This window comes from Falco rusticolus, chromosome 9 (assembly GCF_015220075.1).
Source record: "Falco rusticolus isolate bFalRus1 chromosome 9, bFalRus1.pri, whole genome shotgun sequence".
Classification (NCBI taxonomy): domain Eukaryota; kingdom Metazoa; phylum Chordata; class Aves; order Falconiformes; family Falconidae; genus Falco; species Falco rusticolus.
Window position 1 is genome coordinate 28477152 of NC_051195.1, and position 17612 is coordinate 28494763.

Sequence of the window (17612 nt, forward strand, 5' to 3'; positions counted from 1 at the left end):
GCAGAGGGAGGCAGCTGCAGTGTTTATTTGACAATCACATGCAGTGCTACACAATTCAGTCCCCCTACTTGCTCAGCTCCCTTCCTCCCAAATACTGCTGAACAGCTTGCTGCCGCAACACCTGGGAATAAGTCCTTTTATTTAAAATGGCCAACATAAGTTTCCAGGCCAGGGACTGGTCATTCAGGGGAAGCCAAGGGAAGAGGTGTCAGGCTTCATCACCTAGTTCACATCCTCTGCAGCCTGAGGATGGAAGCAGTACCCATCTGTCCATGTGGCAGGGAAGACCCTGGAGTCTCAGTGCTCTTGTCCCAGCACGGTGCCTTCCACTACAGAATGTTCTTTGCGATTGCATTCAGGGTCCGCACTTTGGCCACATCTGCCACCTTTATGGAGTATTCAGGGGCCGAGAAGGACGCTCCCATGGCAACGTTCGGATTTCTGTCAGGAAAACCACAGGTTACTATCTGCAGGTGATACAGATAAGTAAGACACACAAAGAAAAACCCACTGTCTTCCCTAATCTCAGCAGCAGCCAGAGAACCTCCTGGTGCCACCCAAACCAAAGGTGAGACAGTAATACAAGAATAATCCAAAGAAACAACAGTATCAACAGAACCGAAGCGCAGACCTGTGGACAAATGTAAGCCATTCCTCCCTCACTCCTCTGGCACATCCTGCAGGCATCCCAAATCCTACATGCTTGTGTTAAACGCCTAAGGAACTACACCTCAACCTGCCTTCCCAAGTGCCACACCAGTACACTCACAAGTCCTGGGGCAGCAGTAGCAGTAGAAACGCCCCAAGAACCCAGTTCTGCACGGAGCTCATGTCCAGATGATGAGCGCCGCTAGATTCATACACTGCAGAACACAGAGCCAGGCATCATGATCCCAACCACAACAGTGCAATTAGCACCCACGAAGCTGTTTGAAATTTATGCCTGTTCCACAAACTCATGTCCACATTAATCCAGCTTTTCTTTCACAGTTCTGCTAAAACATAATCAGTTACCTGAACTTCATCCCTGAGTCACGGGCTGAGCGAGCAGAGCAGTGAAACTCAGAAGCAGTAGAGCCTTCCAGAATCCTCTGCAGGTTCCGCTCTGTGATGCCACCCCCTGGCGGGAAGAATCCCGATGTCACACACAGCCCAGATGGCACTGTCCCAGACCTGACATCACCCGGGCCCTATACCCTAAGGGACAAACACAGTATCTACACTGAAGGGAAAAAAAGACAGCCCTTGGGACAATGGAGATCCGGGTGCATCAAAACAGTGTAACCCAGGGCAAGAGCCCAGGAAGCAGGGGCTAGGGACTACAGGAGCTGTTACAGATGACAAAAAAGCATTACCTGGCACCACCACAATTCTGCCCTTCGCCTGAAAGAAGAATAACATGTTGGTGATATTGCTCAGCACTACAGCCACACGTGCATTTGTGGAGCAGCAAAGAAACCTTATGTGCATTGCCTTCCGTAAGCCATGGATGTCACCATGGCTTACAGTTCGTGCATTCTTACCCATCTGTTTTGTACTACTCAAGTTTTACAAGAAAAAGTGGAAAAGAATTTGCAGTTACAGCTAAGAAAACTTGACACCATTTCCTCCTATCTTTCTATCCCATCTGACTACCTCTTAGGTATATCCGTTGCATTTTCTAAACAGGAACTGTGAGACCCCCCCAGCAGGGACTTCACTTTGCTGTTTGTGTGGGTTAATCACACCAGCTGCTGAAACCAATTCCTATGCCCTCCTCCCACTGAGGGCAAGAACAAGCCAATCAGTCTTTGCTGTAAGAGACTCTGGGGTCTAGTCCACATGGCCTTGAGAATACACATCAAGGCCAAGCCAGAGAGGGAGGGCAATCGCTCCTTGACAGAAGTTCCCTTATGGAAATAGGTTTATCATAGAGGAGCTGCCCCCAGGCAATGCCCAGAAGCAGCCATAGCAACCCAGAGGAGCACTGGGAACACTTACCTGTTCCGCAAGCCTCTTAATTAAGGACAATCCTTCCAGTGCTGAGCTGTCACAGCCACTCGTCAATACCCGCTCAAACCCCAGAGAAATCAGGGTCTCCAGTGCCACCAGAGGGTCGTGCACCATGTCGAAAGCTGGGAGACCAACACAACAACTCAGAAATCACTCAACTAATCGTGCTCAAGCTCTGTCCCCCAGCCGGCTCAGGAGCCCAGGAGACAACAATAGGAAGGCTACTTCTCACAGCTGGCCAACCCCACAGGGAGCCACAGCTCCTGACTATAACGTCCCCCTTGCAGCAGTGGCAGGGCCACGATGCTCAGCCCTCAGACACCTCCTCTCCACCCAGGGCAGTGACCAAGCCTGGACCCTTCCCCTCCTGGGGGAACAGCACAGCCACAGCCTGCTCTTGCACAGCACACAGAGCTTTCCCCCCTCCAGAAAAACACCAAAGTACATTACGATCAGCTCCCTTCCCGTCCCACCTTCCCCTGGCAGCGGGGCAGAGGCTGGTCTCTGCCAGGGCCAGTGTCCCAGGTGACTCACCTCGGTGAAATGTAACTGGCAGGGGACGACACACCGCTGCAATAAGAAGACATACGGTCAGTCAGGGCTGGCACAGAGAGTCCCTTGTGCTAGAACCAGAAAAGCACACGAGATGAAAGAGGACAAAGGCTTCTCAGGCCATTCCTGGGGAGCTCAAAAGAGTTGCGGTACTTGCTGGAACAACACAGCTGCTGCTCGTTGTTGCGAGAGAGTTCTTCTGCCCTTTGACAAAACAACAAATCTTTGTTTTTATGAGAAACACCAAAATCCCCCACCTCATCTAGATCATGCAGAACCCTCATTCCCACCAGAAACGTCTTTCTCTGCAGGAAGGAAACAGGGAATTTGTATCATCTATCTGGAGAAGGGACAGGACCAGTGCTCTCTGAAAACAGTAGAGCTGATTTTCGTGATTTATTTAGCTACCTAGAACTTCTGCTCTCAGACCACAGCAAACTTTAGCAGAGGTGCTCTATTGACTGACTGTGCAAAGCTCAGTTTTTTCTATGAAAAGAAATCCTTCTGCCTCTGGAGGCAAATCCTGACAAGACCCCTCTCTTTTGCTGCACTCTCTGCTGCACATTCATCTTCATGAGAGAACCTCAGCACCACACCACCAGGAAAAGGCTCAGCCTGCTTTAGCTGTAGCTCACAGAAAAGATGTGGAAACAAATTGTCTTTCTTTCTACCTATTAGAGGTCTGGGCTAACAATTTTCCAGTGCAGCTTCAGTAGCCTTTTATATATTTCCACCTCTCTCCCATTAACTTTCCTGAGTGTGTTAGAGGAAAAAACGAAGATGAGCTGCCAGCTACTCACGAGGCCAAAGCCCATGAAAGACATATCCTAGACACCTATGGCAAGGATGTAACGAAAAGAACAAAGGGCAAAGAAAATGAAAGAAAATCCAAAAGCTTAATATACTGATGCCCCTAAAGCAGCTCACCTTGTACCGTTCTTAGACTTTGCTATTGCATCCCAGGTGGTAGCAGCCCTTAGTCTGCAAAGCTTTTTACCGATTTAATGTCTCACAGGTATCACAATAAATGAAAGCGAAGATGGTGGAGAGAGACGACAAGACATGCAGACCAAAACACCCTGCACAGTTCTTTCCACCTCATCAGCCAGAGCAGCACTGAACTCATGCCCACAGTCACAGCACAGATATGGCACCGAGCTCAGCAGAGCACCTCTGACCAGAGACACCCTTACCCAGCAACGCCGTGCAGAGCTCCGTGTCGATGCGCCCATCCTCGGTGAGGGCTCCAAACACCAGCCCGTCAGCCCCATGCAGCTTGGCCAGGCGGATATCAGCCTTCATCACTTCCACCTCCCGGTCCGAGTAGAGGAAATCGCCGCCGCGGGGTCGGATCATCACGAACACGGGGACCCGCACGCACTGCTTCACCACCTGCAGGAGTCCTGGGCAGGGCAGGGAAAGAGGCACCTCAGCACTCAGCTGCGGCACCCCAGCACCCAGCCGCGGCGAGGCAGCGGGGCGGGGTACGCGGGACAGGGGGAAGCGAGGCTGGCAGGAGGCGGCGAAGGGAAGGGAGCCCGGGAAGGGCGGCGGGCAGGCGGCCCCCGGACGGGCGGACGAGGCTCACCCATGCTCGGCGTGGTCCCTCCTTCCACGAGGCCCGCGCACAGCTCGATCCGGCCGGCACCTGGAGAGACACACGTTAGAACCGGCCCCGCCGGGGCCCGCCGCCACGCCGCCCGCTCCCCCGCGCCTTACCTCCGCGCTCTGCGTTGACGGCGGACTCCACCGAGTCCACGCACACCTCCATGAGGAAGCCATCGTCCATACCTGGCGGAGAGCGGCACCGTCAGCCAACCGACGCCCATGGCGGCCACCCCGCTCCGCTCCGCTCCGCCGCGGCCCCGCCCCACTTCCGGCGCGGGCCCCGCCCCCTCGCTCCTGCTTCCGGCCTCGCCTCTCGCGGCCCGGGCCCGCACCGCCCGCGGGCGCGAGGGCGGGCGCAGGAGGATGGAGGCGGGGGGCAGAGCCGGCGCGCCTCGCTCGCGCGCTGCGGCGCAAGCCCCGCCCCCGCCGCCGCGGCCCCGCCCCCGCCGCTGCCCGGGCCCCGCCCCCGCCTCGCACGCGCCCTCACCTGCGCTGGCGGCGCGCGGGGGTCGCTGCTGGCTCTCGGTCACGTGCCGGGGATTGTCATGGTGACGCCCAGGTGTGTCCGGAAGTGTTCGCCCTGCTTCCGGCGGCGCACGCCACTTCCGGGGTCACTCGGGATGCTGCGTGCGGCGGGCAGCAGTGTCCGGCTCCTGCTGTCCGGCGGCGCTGCGGGGGGGTGGGGGGTGCCGGCACGGGGCCTGGGCCCTGCGGCCGCCCCGCCGGCCCACTCCCGCCTCCCTACGCAGCGGTGCCTCCAGCGGCGGCTCCTGCAGCAGGCGCCGCCGCCCGCCGCCCCGCCCGCCGTGGGGCGATGGCTCCTGGTCTGCAGCGGCGCCGTGGCCGGTGCCGTGGTGCTGGGCGGCGTCACCAGGTGAGCGCGGCACCCCCAGCCCAGCGGCACCGAGCCGCGGCCCCTGCGGGGGCTCACAGTTCTGGCCGTGAGGACGCAGCGGTCCCCGCCGCTGGTGACCCGCTTAGGCCCCCCCTGTGGCCTGCAGCTGCCCCACGCTCGGAGCCCGCCCGAGTACGGCTGCGAGAGCTCCTTTAGCGACCTTTTGGCTGCAAAGGGGCACCGTAGGGCAGGGCTGGGAGTACTGGGGAGACTGGCCATGGCGCGTTGGTGCCAGCTGGCAGTAACTCTTACACGTTCCTGGTAACTTTCGGCCTGTTTGGTCACTCGCTCCGTGTGCTCCATCCTGTTCCTGACTGAGCATAAGAGCTGACTGGTGCAGCCAACAGCTCTTGCTGCAGTTTGGTAGATTTGCACGCTGTCAGGGAGTGAATTGTGCCTGATTGTGTCTCTGCTCCCAGGCTGACAGAATCAGGCCTTTCAATGGTTGACTGGCACCTGGTGAAAGAGATGAAACCCCCGAGAACGCAGCAGGAGTGGGAAGCAGAGTTCCAGAAGTACCAGAAGTTCCCAGAATTTAAAATGTGAGCGTGCAAAAGTGGAAGAAGGGTGGGCTGGGAGCATCTCTCCTGTGACTGAACCACTCAAGGACCTCTAGTAAGAAGGAAAATGTTTTCTAACATCACTGGGAAGGCACGCTAAGCCTGTCTGGCTGTGGCTCATCTGCTGTCGCTTCCTTTCTCTGAGGAAGGTGATCCTGTGTCGTGTAAAGTACAGTACAGGACTATGCATTACATAAAACAGTTCTTTCTTTTTGCTGTCTTTAACAGCCTGAATCATGACATGACACTGACAGAGTTCAAGTTCATTTGGTACATGGAGTATTCGCACCGTATGTGGGGCCGTGTTGTGGGTTTGGCATACATTCTGCCTGCCACCTACTTTTGGCGAAAGGGCTGGCTCAGCCGCCCCATGAAGGGCTGCGTCCTTGCACTCTGCGGGCTGGTGTGCTTCCAGGTGAGCAAGCTCTGCAGCCACAGGGGTTAGCAGCAGCATCTTCTGTGAATATCTTCTGATTAAGTGTAGTTGAGACAGTGAGATTTGTGAAAGCTTGGGGGGTGTTGGTGCTAGTAGCTGGTTGAAAGTGGAAGAAGCAAGTTGCTTTGCCCCTAATGTTTATCTGGTCTATGCAGTTGCTGCTGCCCTGTCTGGCTATAACACCTCTCCTGTTTTGTCAGGGACTGCTGGGATGGTATATGGTAAAGAGCGGGCTGGAAGAGAAGCCAGACTCCTACGACATTCCTAGGGTCAGTCAGTACCGTCTCGCAGCACATCTCGGTTCCGCACTGGTTCTGTACTCTGCTAGCCTGTGGACAGGGCTGTCATTGCTGCTTCCACGACACAAGGTACAGATGGCATGTCAGGAGTCAAAAGCACAGGGTAGTGTCAATTCAGAGGGCTGGGGTGAGGGTGATGGTACTTCTGTTTTAGTCTTTGTTCCTGACTCTGGTCTAATACTGTGCTACAAAATACCATTTCTGTAAACTTCTTGGTTATGGGACGTTTCCTTTGACTTGGTGGTTCTGCTCAAAAGTGACGAGTCTCAGAGCCTCTGCAAGCTCGGGCAGGGGTGTGTCTGACTGGGCTAAATGGCTTGTGGCAGCAACTGTCCAGTGGCCACTTCAGTTTCTGCACAGGGCTGGACTTGAATAGTCGTGGTTTTGAGCAACCACTGAAGTGTGACTGCTGTGTGGTGGTGTCCAGATTTCTCCTGTAAAATACAGGCCAACACCTTAGCCTATATATGCAGTGAAGGCTTTTCTTACCTGCTGCAGACAGCACTGGAAATGCTTTGCCTTGGTTTTTTTCTTTTTCTTTTTTTTTTTTTTTTCTTCTTACTTTTACAGTTACCTGAAACCCATCAGCTCCTTCGCTTGAGACAATATGCTCACGGCACTACGGCTCTTATTTTTCTTACTGCTCTTTCAGGTAAGACTGTTTCTGCTGTCACATCTGCAGCTCATTCCTCTCTGCCTTCCCCCTCCTCCCCTAGTCTGGCAGGGTCTGTGAACAACCCGATCATGTTCTGTGGGAAATCTTTGTTGCTGCCAGGAAGCTTACAGTTGAGAACATCCCTTACCAGTCTTTCCTGAGCAAGCAGAGGTGCATCTTCCAGCCTGCCTGTTGCTGTTTGATCTCTGTATGTGTTTCTGAAAGAAAGGGTCAAGCCGAGCTCTTGAGTCAGAGTTGCGCAACCCGGAGTGCCACCTTTGCCTACTCTAGTAGTCATTTTCTGCTCTGGAATTGCAGGTGCCTTTGTGGCAGGGCTAGATGCTGGCCTTGTGTACAATTCCTTCCCCAAAATGGGGGAGCGCTGGATCCCAGATGATCTCCTTGCCTTCTCCCCTGTGCTGAGAAATATCTTTGAGAATCCTACAACTGTACAGTTTGATCACAGGATCTTGGTAAGTGCTGTCTTCCTGCTATGTCTGTGCAGCTTCTCTGTTGCCTCCTGCAGCCAGGGTGTTCTCTTTTGGCTGTAATTCTGTCAGCTTGAGTGATATCCAGGGTGTCCAGAGGTCCTGAGAGCATGTTACCAGTTTGCTTCTGCAGAAAAGAGGAAGTTTAGCACTCTTAGTTTCAATGTGGTCTCCTTCCTTAAGGACATCTTCCTGCACAAGTTACAGACCTTGTTTCTTCGTGACTTCTGTTTCCGTAACGTGAGCTACAGACCAGGGTAGCCCTTGCTATTGAAATGTGTGGGAAAGTTGTGTGAAATAAAACTTGGAAATCCCAATATTGAATGCTTCCTCCAGCATTTCTGAACTTGGTTTACACCCATAGCACCCTGTGAAAATATCTTGGTTAGTTAGAGCAATCCAGATACTAAATACCACTGTCGGCACTGCTGTGGACTAAGCCATCGCTAAGACTGCAAAGGAAGATTAGGTGGCTTAGAAGAGGCATCACCTGGGGTGACCCTGCACAGCAAGATTATGCTGGCGAACTACAGCCAAGTGGTGAAAATGAGATCAGTTTTCTAGATGACATCTTCCACCTTCAGTTGTCAAGGTGACAGATAGGGAGAGAGCAGAAATAATCCCTAATGACTTGAAGAAATGAGGAAAAGCTGTTGGAAGGTGAAGCATTAATTTGGAGAAAAACAGAGCTCTCTATAACTAGTTACATTTCTGGGTCATTAACCTGGTGGGTGTGGAAATTCCAGGACTTGGTCATGGCCCTTAACACATTTCTACAGTTAAATATTGCTCACAGAATGAAGAGTGGAAGAAAGAGTGCTGCATGGAAGGTGCAGCCAAAGGCCACTGCACACACTTTCTTTGAACTTTTCTCGAAGAGTGGTTGTTTCTCTTCCCTTCTGTAGGGAATCACCTCAGTCACTGCTGTCACAGCGCTGTACCTCTTCTCGCGGAAGATCCCACTCCCTCGCAGGACCAGAATGGCAGTGACTTCCTTATTGGTTGTGGCTTATATGCAGGTACTGTCTCTCTTTTGGTTTGGTTTGTTTTTTCCTCCCCCCTATCTATTTTACTTTTCTCCCCGTAGTCCTTTGTAGCATATTTGCAAGACAGAGCTGTCCCCAGCTTGGCTCTGTGCTGGCCGCAGGGGCCTGGAGCTGTGAGGGTGGAGCTGCCGAGAGCTGCGTGCAGTCTGAACACCAGGGTGGGAGGCCTGGCTGTGGCCAGGGCTGTGTGTCGGTGATGCACCCACGGCAGCTCTTACCCCTTCTTCCTTCTCGGCAGGTGGGCCTGGGCATCAGCACCCTGCTGCTGTATGTCCCCACGCCACTGGCCGCCACACACCAGTCAGGCTCCCTGGCGCTGCTCAGCATGGCGCTCTGGCTCATGAGCGAGCTCCGGCGGGTCCCCAAGTAACCGGACAGAGGGAGAGACCCCCGTGGGAGCTGCGCTGCTGGGTCCGGAGCCGGCAGAGACCCCACACACCCCGGGTGCACGGTGGGCTGCGCGCCCGGCCGGGCTGCGCGCAGGGAGGCGGCGGCGGCAGGTGTGAGTGCGAACTTTGTAACATAAAGGCGTTTTTACGGAGCGGCTGGTGTCTGGCTGGGTGCCTCCTTCCGGGGTGAGGCGAGGAGGGGTACGGGAGCCCCGGCGGCGGCGGGGGGGCGGGTTGCGGGCGGCGGGCAGGCTCCCCGTGGCGCCCCCTGTCGGCGGGCCGGCGTACGCGCGGCTGCGCGGCTCCGCCAATGGGAGGCGACGTGGCGTCAGGGCGCCGTGGGTTCGGCGGCGCGCGCGGCAGTGGGCACAGCGGCTTCCGGTGCGGCGGCGGCGGCGGGGCCTGGCGGTGCGCGGCGGCCATGACGGCGCACAGCTTCGCGCTGCCGCTCGTCCTCTTCTCCGCCTTCTGGGGCCTGGTGGGCATCGCCGCCCCCTGGTTCGTGCCCAAGGGGCCGAACCGTGGGTAAGTGAGGGACTCGGAGGGATGCGGGGGGGGGCGGGGCCGGGACCGGGCCTCCCCGGCCTGACATCGGTGTCTCCGCAGGGTGATCATCACGATGCTGATCACCACCGCCGTGTGCTGCTACCTCTTGTGAGTACTGCGGACCGGGCCTCGGTACACCCCCCCTGCCGGGACCGGTGGCTGCCGCTTAGCTTCCTGCCCGTAAATTAATGGGGCTGCCCCCGGGCCGTGGCCTGCTTCCCTCCCGGGTATTCACCCCCCGGGGCAGCAGGCCCTCTGCCAGCCCCCCCCCTTGAGGCGGCAGCGTCTGGGCATCCTAGGCCCTGCCCCCATGCTACCGGGCTGATGGCAGGTTGGGTCCCTTTGCAGCTGGCTCATCGCCATCCTGGCCCAGGCCAACCCCCTGTTCGGGCCGCAGCTGAAGAACGAAACCATCTGGTATGTGCGATTCCTCTGGGAGTGAGCAGTCCCCGGTGGCCGGCACCTGAACAGAGACCCCCCACCACCAGAATTGTCACCGTGAGTGGGCAGAGGGATGGGGTGGCAGAGATGGCCTTGCTTGCCTGCTCATATCTGGCTGGGGTGGGAGCTACAGCCTGGCTTTTGCTGGGTGGGAGATGCTTTGGCCTTTGCACATTGCGGTTGTGGGCAGCTGGTCTCCATGTGGAGCGGCTGGCTCTGTGCTGGGCCTGAGCAAACTGAGCACTTGCCCCGGGGGTTCTCTAGACTTGTGGAGGCTCCCTTGTGGGTGCAGTTTGGTGCTAACTTCTCCTTTCTCCCTTCCCCAGCTCTTGCTGCTGTTCCAGCCTCTACCCTCCTGTACCTGGCAGCCCCCAGAGGTGCTGGGACAGAGGCTGGACCCGCTGCCCCAGTGTACCCTGAACACTGCAACCTGGACCAGTGATGGCTGGGGCCCTGAGCATGGCAGGCAGTGCCCCTGGGACAAGGTCCTAGTAAGCCCTGCCCTGGGAGCAGCCACGCTACCAGGGAGAGATCCCCTCAGCTGTCAGAGTGCTGCAGTCACTGATGCTGAGCACCATCCTGAGAGAGATCTGTGTGTAGTGCCACCAGATCCTGTCCCTGCAGTGCTTGCCCTGCTCCCTCCAGTACACTCAGTCCTATCCCCTCGAGTGAACCCCCTGCTCGTAGCCCAAGCTGCCCAACTGGTTACCATATCCGTGGTCATTTCAGGCACTGGCTGCCTCTCTGAGAAGGCAGGAGCCCATTGCATCCTCTGTAGTATGATGAGTTCCCTGCAGTAGGGGTGGTCCTTGCTAAGACAGGTTCTAGCTGTGAGTGGGAGAAGGGAGGGCTGACACCAGAGGAGCATGCAGATCCCCCTGGGTGTGATGAGGGAGGTGCTGGGGTACAGGGCAGGGGGTTCTGTTTGGCAGCCTGCTGGAGGGGATTAGGGAGGTGCTATGTCTCCTCCCATCCCTCCCAGCAGCGAGGGAGCTGCCGTAGTGTCTAGGTATCACCACCACCTCCCAATCTGTGTTCAGGTTCTGAGAACAGAATAGGGCGTTGTGTTTTATGTTTCCCCTTATTTATTAGACAATTCGCCTGTATGTATTTATTTGTCTGTGTTAAATTTGTGTTGTGGAAATAAATCCTTTTTCTAGTAAGTGATGCTGGAGACTGAGTTAATTGCTGCTTTGAGGCTGGGGAACAGTCTTGGCTTTATTCAGTCTTCTTCCCTTCCCCCTAACCGTGCTCTTGCACCATGAGAACAAGGCTGGCATCCTCAGCTGTTGAGCAGGTGGTTGGCAGCACAGTGGTGCATGGAAGGTTTTATCCTTGATGCCACCTGTGCACTTGTCCTGTCGGACCAGGATCACAGGTAGGCAACTGCATGTGCTAGAGGGAGAATTGGGTACCTGCCCAGCCTCTCTTGTGATAGGTAGCTGTGCTGAGGCCATCCCCATGGCCATGCAGCAGCTGGGGAAGCTTAGTGGTCACTTTCCCAGGCAGCTCCACAAGACTGGGATGAGGAATAAGGTAAAATGGCAGGGAGCAACATCTTCCAGGGGCTCCTGGCTTTTCCACTTAAGAGAAGGGAGGAGGGCAGTAAAGGATGCCATCTCCAGGGATCAAACAGTTCAGTTTGGATCAGAGCTTCCCTTGCCGCTATTAGCTTTGCAGCTGAGCTCAGCTGTCAGTCTGCTGGCAAGAAAGCAGCTCCATCGTCCCACCGTGGTGGTACAAAGCAACGCTGTGAAGACATACTGGACCCCAGTCATGCCACCGGGTGGGAGCTGTCACTGCTGGGGAGGTACTTGCTAGAAAACGAGACTAGTGCTGGATGGCTCAAGGGGGTTGTTTTATTGCAACAGGAGTGAGAACAGCTGAGTTCAAGTAAAAAGTGACAAACTTCATTGGGTCATTGGTGGGCTTCAGCCCCAGGGGAGGAAGGCTTGTGCCTGTGTGTACAGCCACAGCCTAGACCTGCCCTGGGGCAGTGAGCTGGGCTGGAGTGAGGTGCTTCCCCCATGGGCAGGCCCAGCCCACACTCACAGGGGAGAGAACGACATGTCTTGGTGGTAGTGCCCGATTAACATGGGATGCCACAGGGCAGACATGCCCAGGAGGAAATGCGTGAAAGGAAAGGCAGCTCAGTTAGGTGGTACCTTAGGAACCAACCTCTGAGCCCTCAGGACTGTGCCTGGGACATTGACTAGGACAGGAAGACATGGCAAAGAGCAGGACGTGTCCCAGGGAATGCTCAGAGAGGGGCCCGGCTAGTTGGTGGGACTCAGCTCACCTGGCTCCTGCAGTAACTTCGCAGCTGACTGCCATTCCCAGTCTTTGGGCTTGTGAGGGACCGCAGAAAGGCCGTCCCAGGTGACGAGCTACAGCACAACCCACCAGGTTGGCTCTGCCAGCTGGTGGCTGAGTCATGGGGTGGCCCAGTGCTTCAGGCCACAGTCGTGGGCTGGCCGCATCTATGATAGTGTCCTGCTTATCTGAGGGACCTGCCAGGGCTGCAGCCTTGAGCCTGCTGGCAGCAGAGGACTTTGCTCTACACCGCATATTGAGGCAAAGGCCAGAGGCCAGGGAATGCAAAGATTAGCACTGGGGTGAGGCAGAGAGGGAAAGCCCTGGTGTCTGTAGCTGCCTCAGCCCACAGGCTCTGGTTCTGATGTGGAGATGGAGTGCAGAGTCGAGATGGGAAGAGTCCAAGCCCTCAGAGCCCCAGCTGTCAGCCAGTCCTAGTTCTGCTGGTGCAACTGCATGGTGGGTTTCACCGGCATCACGGCCCATTGCCCTGGCCCAGGGGCACCACCACCTTGTCCAGCCAGAGCAGGGAGAGCTGGGCCGAGCGCAGCTGCCGGCGGTGGATGCGGCGCAGCCGCAGGAGGTAGAGGACTATGGCCAGCACTACAACCAGGATGCAGGCGAAGAAGAGATAATGGTTGTAGACAAAAGAGAGTCGCAGCCAGGAGGCATGTGCTTGCCGGATGCTCTCCTGTCGGAGATCCCTGTGGAAAGTCAGGACCGGCTGTGAGATGCCATGGGGTACTACCAGGGTCTGCACCGCCACTCCCACTCCCCTTACTGGGGGTGGCAAAGCCCTCACCCAGCACGGTAACTCCAGCTCCTCCCCAAGCACCCTTCCATCCAAGCAATGCCATCGGCGAGCCCATGGTACCTGAGTGGCAGAAACCGTGTCTTGTAGAGGATGGCTCCCAGCGTCCACTGCACCTCCCGGTCATACACCAGCTGGGCCGTGCGTAGGCTGGGGTAGTCCAGGGGGAAGCGGAAGCCCTGGTGAAGGACTTGGTACATCCAGGCCGATTTGAAGCACTGATACCTGCAGGCACGGCACGCGGGAGCATCAGCCAGATGTTGCCACCTACACCGTGGTCCCTTACCCCAGTGAAAGCCCCCCACAGGAGGTTGAGCCATGGCACTCGCCCAGCAAAGCTGCTCACTTCAGCCGGTGCTCATCAGCGTGCGCAGAGTAGAGGCCGCCACGGAAGCGCTGGGTCAACACCTGCCATCGCTGGCTGCAGTACTCCTGGGGGAAGGAGTTGGGGCTCAGCAGTGAAACAGCCCCTGCTCCCTCCCAGCTGCAAGCACAGCAGCTCCCCAGCCCCAGGCTGGGGCAGCACCCACCTGGGCAGCAGATGTGAAGGTGGGGGCACTGTAGTGGCCGCCCAGGCGCAGCACGTCCTCGGTGCAGTAGAAGAACTCAGAGAAGCCATAAAACTCACTGTTGCTGAAGTCGATGGGCGCTTTGTAGGCCCCCACCAGGGAGGCCTGGCTGCTGTTGGGCCCAGCCAGGAGGGGCTGCAGCAGCTCTGCACAGGCTGACCAGTCCCCTCGCCCCCGCACGTACAGGGTTCGCCCGCCCCTCACCACCGTGTCCTCCAACCCTACAGGCAGGCAGGGGTCCAGGAAGGGTGTCTCAGGGCTCAGCCCTGTCTGCTGGCCATGCAGGCTGGAAAACAGGCCAGGAAAGAAAGATGATTGCACAAGAGGTCCTGTACCACCCCCCAGAAGCCCAGTCTAGCACTGCCCTGCATCCATATACCCCCTGCACCAGACCAGGCTGCGCCCCTTTGTATCCCAGCAGTGCTGGCACCCACCCTGCCACCTCCTGCCAAGGCCAAACTTGCCAAAGCTGTCACACTGACCGGTGGCCATGTGCCCCAAGCACCTGCGAGGTGTAACAAGGCACAGCCCACCCCACCCAGCTCACGGGGATCTGTGCCCCTGTGCAGCCCCTGTGGATCTGGAGGCAGGGTTTGCTCCTGGCACAGGAGTACCTGAGCACCAAACCTCTCCACCTCTGGCGACAGCTTCACGTAGCACTCTGGGAAGGGAAGGAGAGACAGGAGACGGAGAGCTCGAGGTTGGGATGCAATGGAAAGATGTGCTGAGTGAATCAGTAGTGCTGAAGAAGGAGGGGGAAAGTCAGAGCAGGAAAAGTCAGAGCAGGAAAAGCCAAAAGCCACCAGAGGGGCCCCTCCGCAGCCTGCCACGAGGGAAGGAAGAGGAATGCAGGGAGCTGCAGTGCTGATAATGCGTGCTGGGCTTGGAGAAGGGCAGCACCCGCACACCCTGTGCCAGCCCAGGCATCTGCTGCTGCCACTGTGACTAAGAAGCTGTTATCGCCACGGGCGGCTCTTGGGGCAAATCCAAGGGGGAGAGGGTGGCCTGAAGGAACCAGCACCCCATTTTGCAATGCTGCAGCAGGGGCACCACTAGGTGAGGCAGCAATACCGGTTGTGCACATAGGTCTGGTTCAGCACAAGCTCCTCATAGCGCTGCCGAGCAAAATTGCCCCCAAAGCCGAGAAAGGTGTTGACATAGACACGGTACATGTGGCCAGTATGCTGCACATCACAGCCCAGGTTGAATTCTGCCAGCAAGCTCTTCGCAGCCTCCTCCTGGGAACACAGAGAGGTCCCTGATCAGCAACGACCCAGGGAAGGCAGGGGCTGCTCTTAAGGCTGGCCAGCCAGACACGCACCTGCTGCAGGGAGAAGGCTCCAGAGTCGGGCACTTCATAGGCAATCTGCAGGGAGGCACCCCCCATGTCCAGGATCCCAACCGTTCGTTTCCGAACCAGGGACTCTCCCTGGTCCCCCAGCGCTACAGTGACCACCACATCCTCCTCTGCAACCCACAGCAGCATGTCAGCGATGGGTAGGACCTGGGGCAGTATCTCCTCCCTTCCACCGTTACGCCCCCCAGCAGCCTCATGGGGCTCCTCCACCCCTGCAAGCAGCCCCCAGGGACCACTTGCAGGGCAGCACGTTCTGGCACTTGGAGCTGGCTGCCCCCCGGCTTTGTAGGTTCCCCCAAAGCATCCACTGTTGGAAGCCACCACAGGAACACCGCTACAAACCCTCTCTCCCAGGTTCTTCTCCCAAAATGCTGCAGGTGCTCCCCTGACACAGGGACTTGTTCCTGTGACAGGAGCAGGTGCCCCTCCAGGTTCAGGAGAGTTTCACACATGTGGCTGGATCAGGTATTGCCTGACCAGAGGGGCAGACACTGCCTGCTCCAGAGCTTGCTCTTAGCTCCAGTGCTGGGGCACTCAGACCTTCCCAGCTGCTCTATGAGCAGCCAGACTCACCATCCTCATGATCAAACCGGCCCAGGACAAAGTTGATGCCGATCCAAGCATAGACACCTGCATGAGACAGAAAGGGTCATTACAGCAATAGACTAAACGGAACCAAGCAGTGCTTTGTGGCAGCTCCTACCTTCCTGTTTCCCCGAGATCACTTCTGCGTGTGATTTGGAGAAGAGGAAATCAAACTCCAGGGGCACGTTTCTCACCAAGTTCTCCAGGATTGCAGCTTGGTGCCTGCAAGAGCACAGGAGAGGGGCACACACTGAAGGACCTTCACCAGTGACACTCCTTTGGGGGAGCACAAGAGACAGCAGGAATCCCTCTGCAATACACCCCATGTCCAGCCCCACAAGTCCTGCTGCTGCACCCACTGCACTTTGGACACGAGGAACTAGATCTATTCATCTGAGGCTTCAGTAAAATGCGTCTCCTCTCAGCTCCCTCCCAGCGTGTTCAGACTCTCCTCCCGCAGCCCTTGCCGCTTGCCCCAAAAACGCACCCTTTCCTTTCTCCAACACCCCCCCCCCGGATTCCTAATTCTCCCACAAGGATCAAGACGGGGAAGCTGTCCCCCTGCTTCTCACGGCTGAGGGATCCCAGCAGGTCCCTGGCCACCCCGGACGAGGCCAGAGGAGCTCACCCCTCGGGCAGCAGCCGCATGCCCGCCGTGCACAGGATGTAGAGCGGCGTTTCCTTGTGCTTCTGCGCAGGGATGTGGGCTGCGGCGAACTGAAGCAGCGGGCGCAGGTAGGGCGTAGCTTGCGTGGGGGCCGCTGCCGAGATGCCTGCCCGGGGAAGGGGGGCGGTGAGCCGGCCAGCCCCACCGCGGGCTGCAGCAGAGACCGGCGGCACCGACCTGGCTTAATTTTCTTGACGACGGGGCGGCTGCTCCGGTCCCTCATCTGCCTGATGTCCAGCAGGTCGTGGGGGTTCCCGTTGTGCGGGGGCCAGAAGTAGACGAAGACCCGGGACCCGCTGCTCCCGCAGTCGACGACCACCCCGTAGTTAAGGGCCGGGTCCTCCGTGTCGGTGGCCGTCAGCTCCTCTGCCCGCGCCAGATACCTGCGGCCCGGGGGAGCGGGGGGGGACACGGGGCAGGGCGCCTCAGACCCGGCGAGCAACGCTGAGTCCCGGTCCCTCGGCAGCTCCCCGGTCCCCCGGCAGCCCCCGGTCCCCGCTCACCTCTCGTCGCGCCGGGCAGCGCGGGGCGGCGCGGCCCAGCGGCGGGGGGCGGCAGCCGCCAGCAGCAGCAGCAGCCCCACGGCGAGGGCCGCTCCCAGCGCGGCCAGGCGCTGCCGCGGCCCCGGGCACGGGCAGGGTCCCGCCGACCGCCACGACGGGCAGGAAACGCCGATCCTACGGGTAGAGGCCACTGCTCAGCACCAGCACCGGCCCCGGGTCGGCCCCGGCCCCAGCCCCCCGGGCCGGCCCCGCTCACCTGGCCATGCGCGTCTGCCGCTGCCCGCCCGCGCATCGCCCCGCTGCCGGCACCCGCCGCCCGCACCGGCGGCCACGTCACCAGGAGCCGCCGGCGCGGCCAATAGAGGCCCCCGCAGCCGAGCCCCGCCGGGCGGCGCTCCGCCCCCCGAGGCAGCGGCGCCCAATCGGCTCGGGGCGGGAAGGCGCCCCCAGGCGGCCGAGGGCGCGCCTGGCTTCGTTCTTGCTCCCTGGTCCGACCTTCGCCGGACGACGTCACCTAGAGACCGCCTACCGCCAGTGCCCAGCCAATCCGGAGCGCCCAAATAAACAACACGCGCCGAGAGCCGGAGCGGCGGGAGCGGCGGCCAATGGCGGCTCCCCGGCCCTGCAGAGAGGCACCGAGAGCGGGCAAAGGTCGCGGGCCCGTCGCCCAATGGGCTGCGCGGCGGGGCGGGGCGAGAAGTTGAGGTACCCAATGGGCGGCGCGCGTCGGCGGGGCGGGGACTACGGGCAGCCAACTGGCAGCCCGCCCGAGCGCGCCGGAGGGAGCGGCCGCCAGTGGCGGCGTTCGAGCCGCGGCGGCGGCGGCCAATGAGCGTGGTGCCCGGGAGCGGTGGGCGGCGGGCCGAGCCAATGGGCGTGCGGCGGGGGTGGGCGACGGGC

General features: G+C 58.6%; 4 protein-coding genes across 6 annotated transcripts; 2 read left to right on the forward strand and 2 right to left on the reverse strand.

The window, feature by feature from the left end:
- CUTC (cutC copper transporter) lies at positions 1 to 4726 on the reverse strand. 2 transcript variants are annotated; one of them, XM_037400637.1, is made up of 9 exons: positions 4640 to 4726; positions 4264 to 4335; positions 4133 to 4192; positions 3738 to 3947; positions 2527 to 2562; positions 1981 to 2114; positions 1356 to 1383; positions 1015 to 1120; positions 1 to 441 (listed from the first exon to the last, which is right to left on the reverse strand). In XM_037400637.1, the coding sequence occupies exons 2-9, from the start codon at positions 4331 to 4333 to the stop codon at positions 330 to 332; spliced, it is 756 nt and encodes a 251-aa protein (XP_037256534.1). In that variant the 5' UTR covers positions 4334 to 4335; positions 4640 to 4726; the 3' UTR covers positions 1 to 329. The 2 variants fall into 2 exon arrangements, with proteins under 2 accessions (XP_037256534.1, XP_037256535.1); XM_037400638.1 differs by lacking the exons at positions 4264 to 4335; positions 4640 to 4726 and adding an exon at positions 4336 to 4406.
- On the forward strand, positions 4642 to 9884 carry LOC119153783 (cytochrome c oxidase assembly protein COX15 homolog). 2 transcript variants are annotated; one of them, XM_037400635.1, is made up of 10 exons: positions 4642 to 4711; positions 5467 to 5589; positions 5836 to 6022; positions 6244 to 6411; positions 6913 to 6994; positions 7316 to 7470; positions 8391 to 8504; positions 8770 to 9033; positions 9527 to 9574; positions 9815 to 9884. In XM_037400635.1, the coding sequence occupies exons 1-8, from the start codon at positions 4698 to 4700 to the stop codon at positions 8899 to 8901; spliced, it is 975 nt and encodes a 324-aa protein (XP_037256532.1). In that variant the 5' UTR covers positions 4642 to 4697; the 3' UTR covers positions 8902 to 9033; positions 9527 to 9574; positions 9815 to 9884. The 2 variants fall into 2 exon arrangements, with proteins under 2 accessions (XP_037256532.1, XP_037256533.1); XM_037400636.1 differs by lacking the exon at positions 4642 to 4711 and adding an exon at positions 4740 to 5026.
- LOC119153785 (V-type proton ATPase subunit e 2) lies at positions 9250 to 11074 on the forward strand. The gene is made up of 4 exons (XM_037400640.1): positions 9250 to 9445; positions 9527 to 9574; positions 9815 to 9964; positions 10234 to 11074. Exons 1-3 carry the CDS (start codon positions 9342 to 9344, stop codon positions 9906 to 9908), a joined length of 246 nt encoding a protein of 81 aa, XP_037256537.1. The 5' UTR covers positions 9250 to 9341; the 3' UTR covers positions 9909 to 9964; positions 10234 to 11074.
- A 670-nt stretch (positions 11075 to 11744) lies between these two features.
- ENTPD7 (ectonucleoside triphosphate diphosphohydrolase 7) lies at positions 11745 to 17103 on the reverse strand. Its single transcript, XM_037400634.1, has 12 exons — positions 16969 to 17103; positions 16713 to 16886; positions 16387 to 16592; positions 16171 to 16315; positions 15661 to 15764; positions 15531 to 15587; positions 14922 to 15067; positions 14672 to 14838; positions 13562 to 13886; positions 13378 to 13463; positions 13095 to 13256; positions 11745 to 12924 (listed from the first exon to the last, which is right to left on the reverse strand). Exons 1-12 carry the CDS (start codon positions 16974 to 16976, stop codon positions 12696 to 12698), a joined length of 1809 nt encoding a protein of 602 aa, XP_037256531.1. The 5' UTR covers positions 16977 to 17103; the 3' UTR covers positions 11745 to 12695.
- Between the last annotated feature and the right edge of the window lie 509 nt (positions 17104 to 17612).

What these genes read in the sequence shown, in the direction of transcription:
- LOC119153785 (XM_037400640.1), top strand. Translation starts at nt 9,342, where the DNA reads ATGACGGCGCACAGCTTCGCGCTGCCGCTCGTCCTCTTCTCCGCCTTC. An exon ending in CCCAAGGGGCCGAACCGTGG is followed by an intron (nt 9,446 to 9,526) that starts GTAAGTGAGGGA and finishes GTGTCTCCGCAG; the next exon opens with GGTGATCATCACGATGCTGA. An exon ending in GCCGTGTGCTGCTACCTCTT is followed by an intron (nt 9,575 to 9,814) that starts GTGAGTACTGCG and finishes GTCCCTTTGCAG; the next exon opens with CTGGCTCATCGCCATCCTGG.
- ENTPD7 (XM_037400634.1), bottom strand. An exon ending in GATCTCGGGGAAACAGGAAG is followed by an intron (nt 15,588 to 15,660) that starts GTAGGAGCTGCC and finishes TGTCTCATGCAG; the next exon opens with GTGTCTATGCTTGGATCGGC. An exon ending in CCGGTTTGATCATGAGGATG is followed by an intron (nt 15,068 to 15,530) that starts GTGAGTCTGGCT and finishes TGTGGGTTGCAG; the next exon opens with AGGAGGATGTGGTGGTCACT.
- CUTC (XM_037400637.1), bottom strand. Translation starts at nt 4,333, where the DNA reads ATGGACGATGGCTTCCTCATGGAGGTGTGCGTGGACTCGGTGGAGTCC. An exon ending in GCCAGTTACATTTCACCGAG is followed by an intron (nt 2,115 to 2,526) that starts GTGAGTCACCTG and finishes TTGGTCTCCCAG; the next exon opens with CTTTCGACATGGTGCACGAC. An exon ending in TTAAGAGGCTTGCGGAACAG is followed by an intron (nt 1,384 to 1,980) that starts GTAAGTGTTCCC and finishes TTCTTCTTTCAG; the next exon opens with GCGAAGGGCAGAATTGTGGT.
- LOC119153783 (XM_037400636.1), top strand. Translation starts at nt 4,773, where the DNA reads ATGCTGCGTGCGGCGGGCAGCAGTGTCCGGCTCCTGCTGTCCGGCGGC. An exon ending in GCGGGCTGGTGTGCTTCCAG is followed by an intron (nt 6,023 to 6,243) that starts GTGAGCAAGCTC and finishes CTGTTTTGTCAG; the next exon opens with GGACTGCTGGGATGGTATAT. An exon ending in AGTTTGATCACAGGATCTTG is followed by an intron (nt 7,471 to 8,390) that starts GTAAGTGCTGTC and finishes TCCCTTCTGTAG; the next exon opens with GGAATCACCTCAGTCACTGC.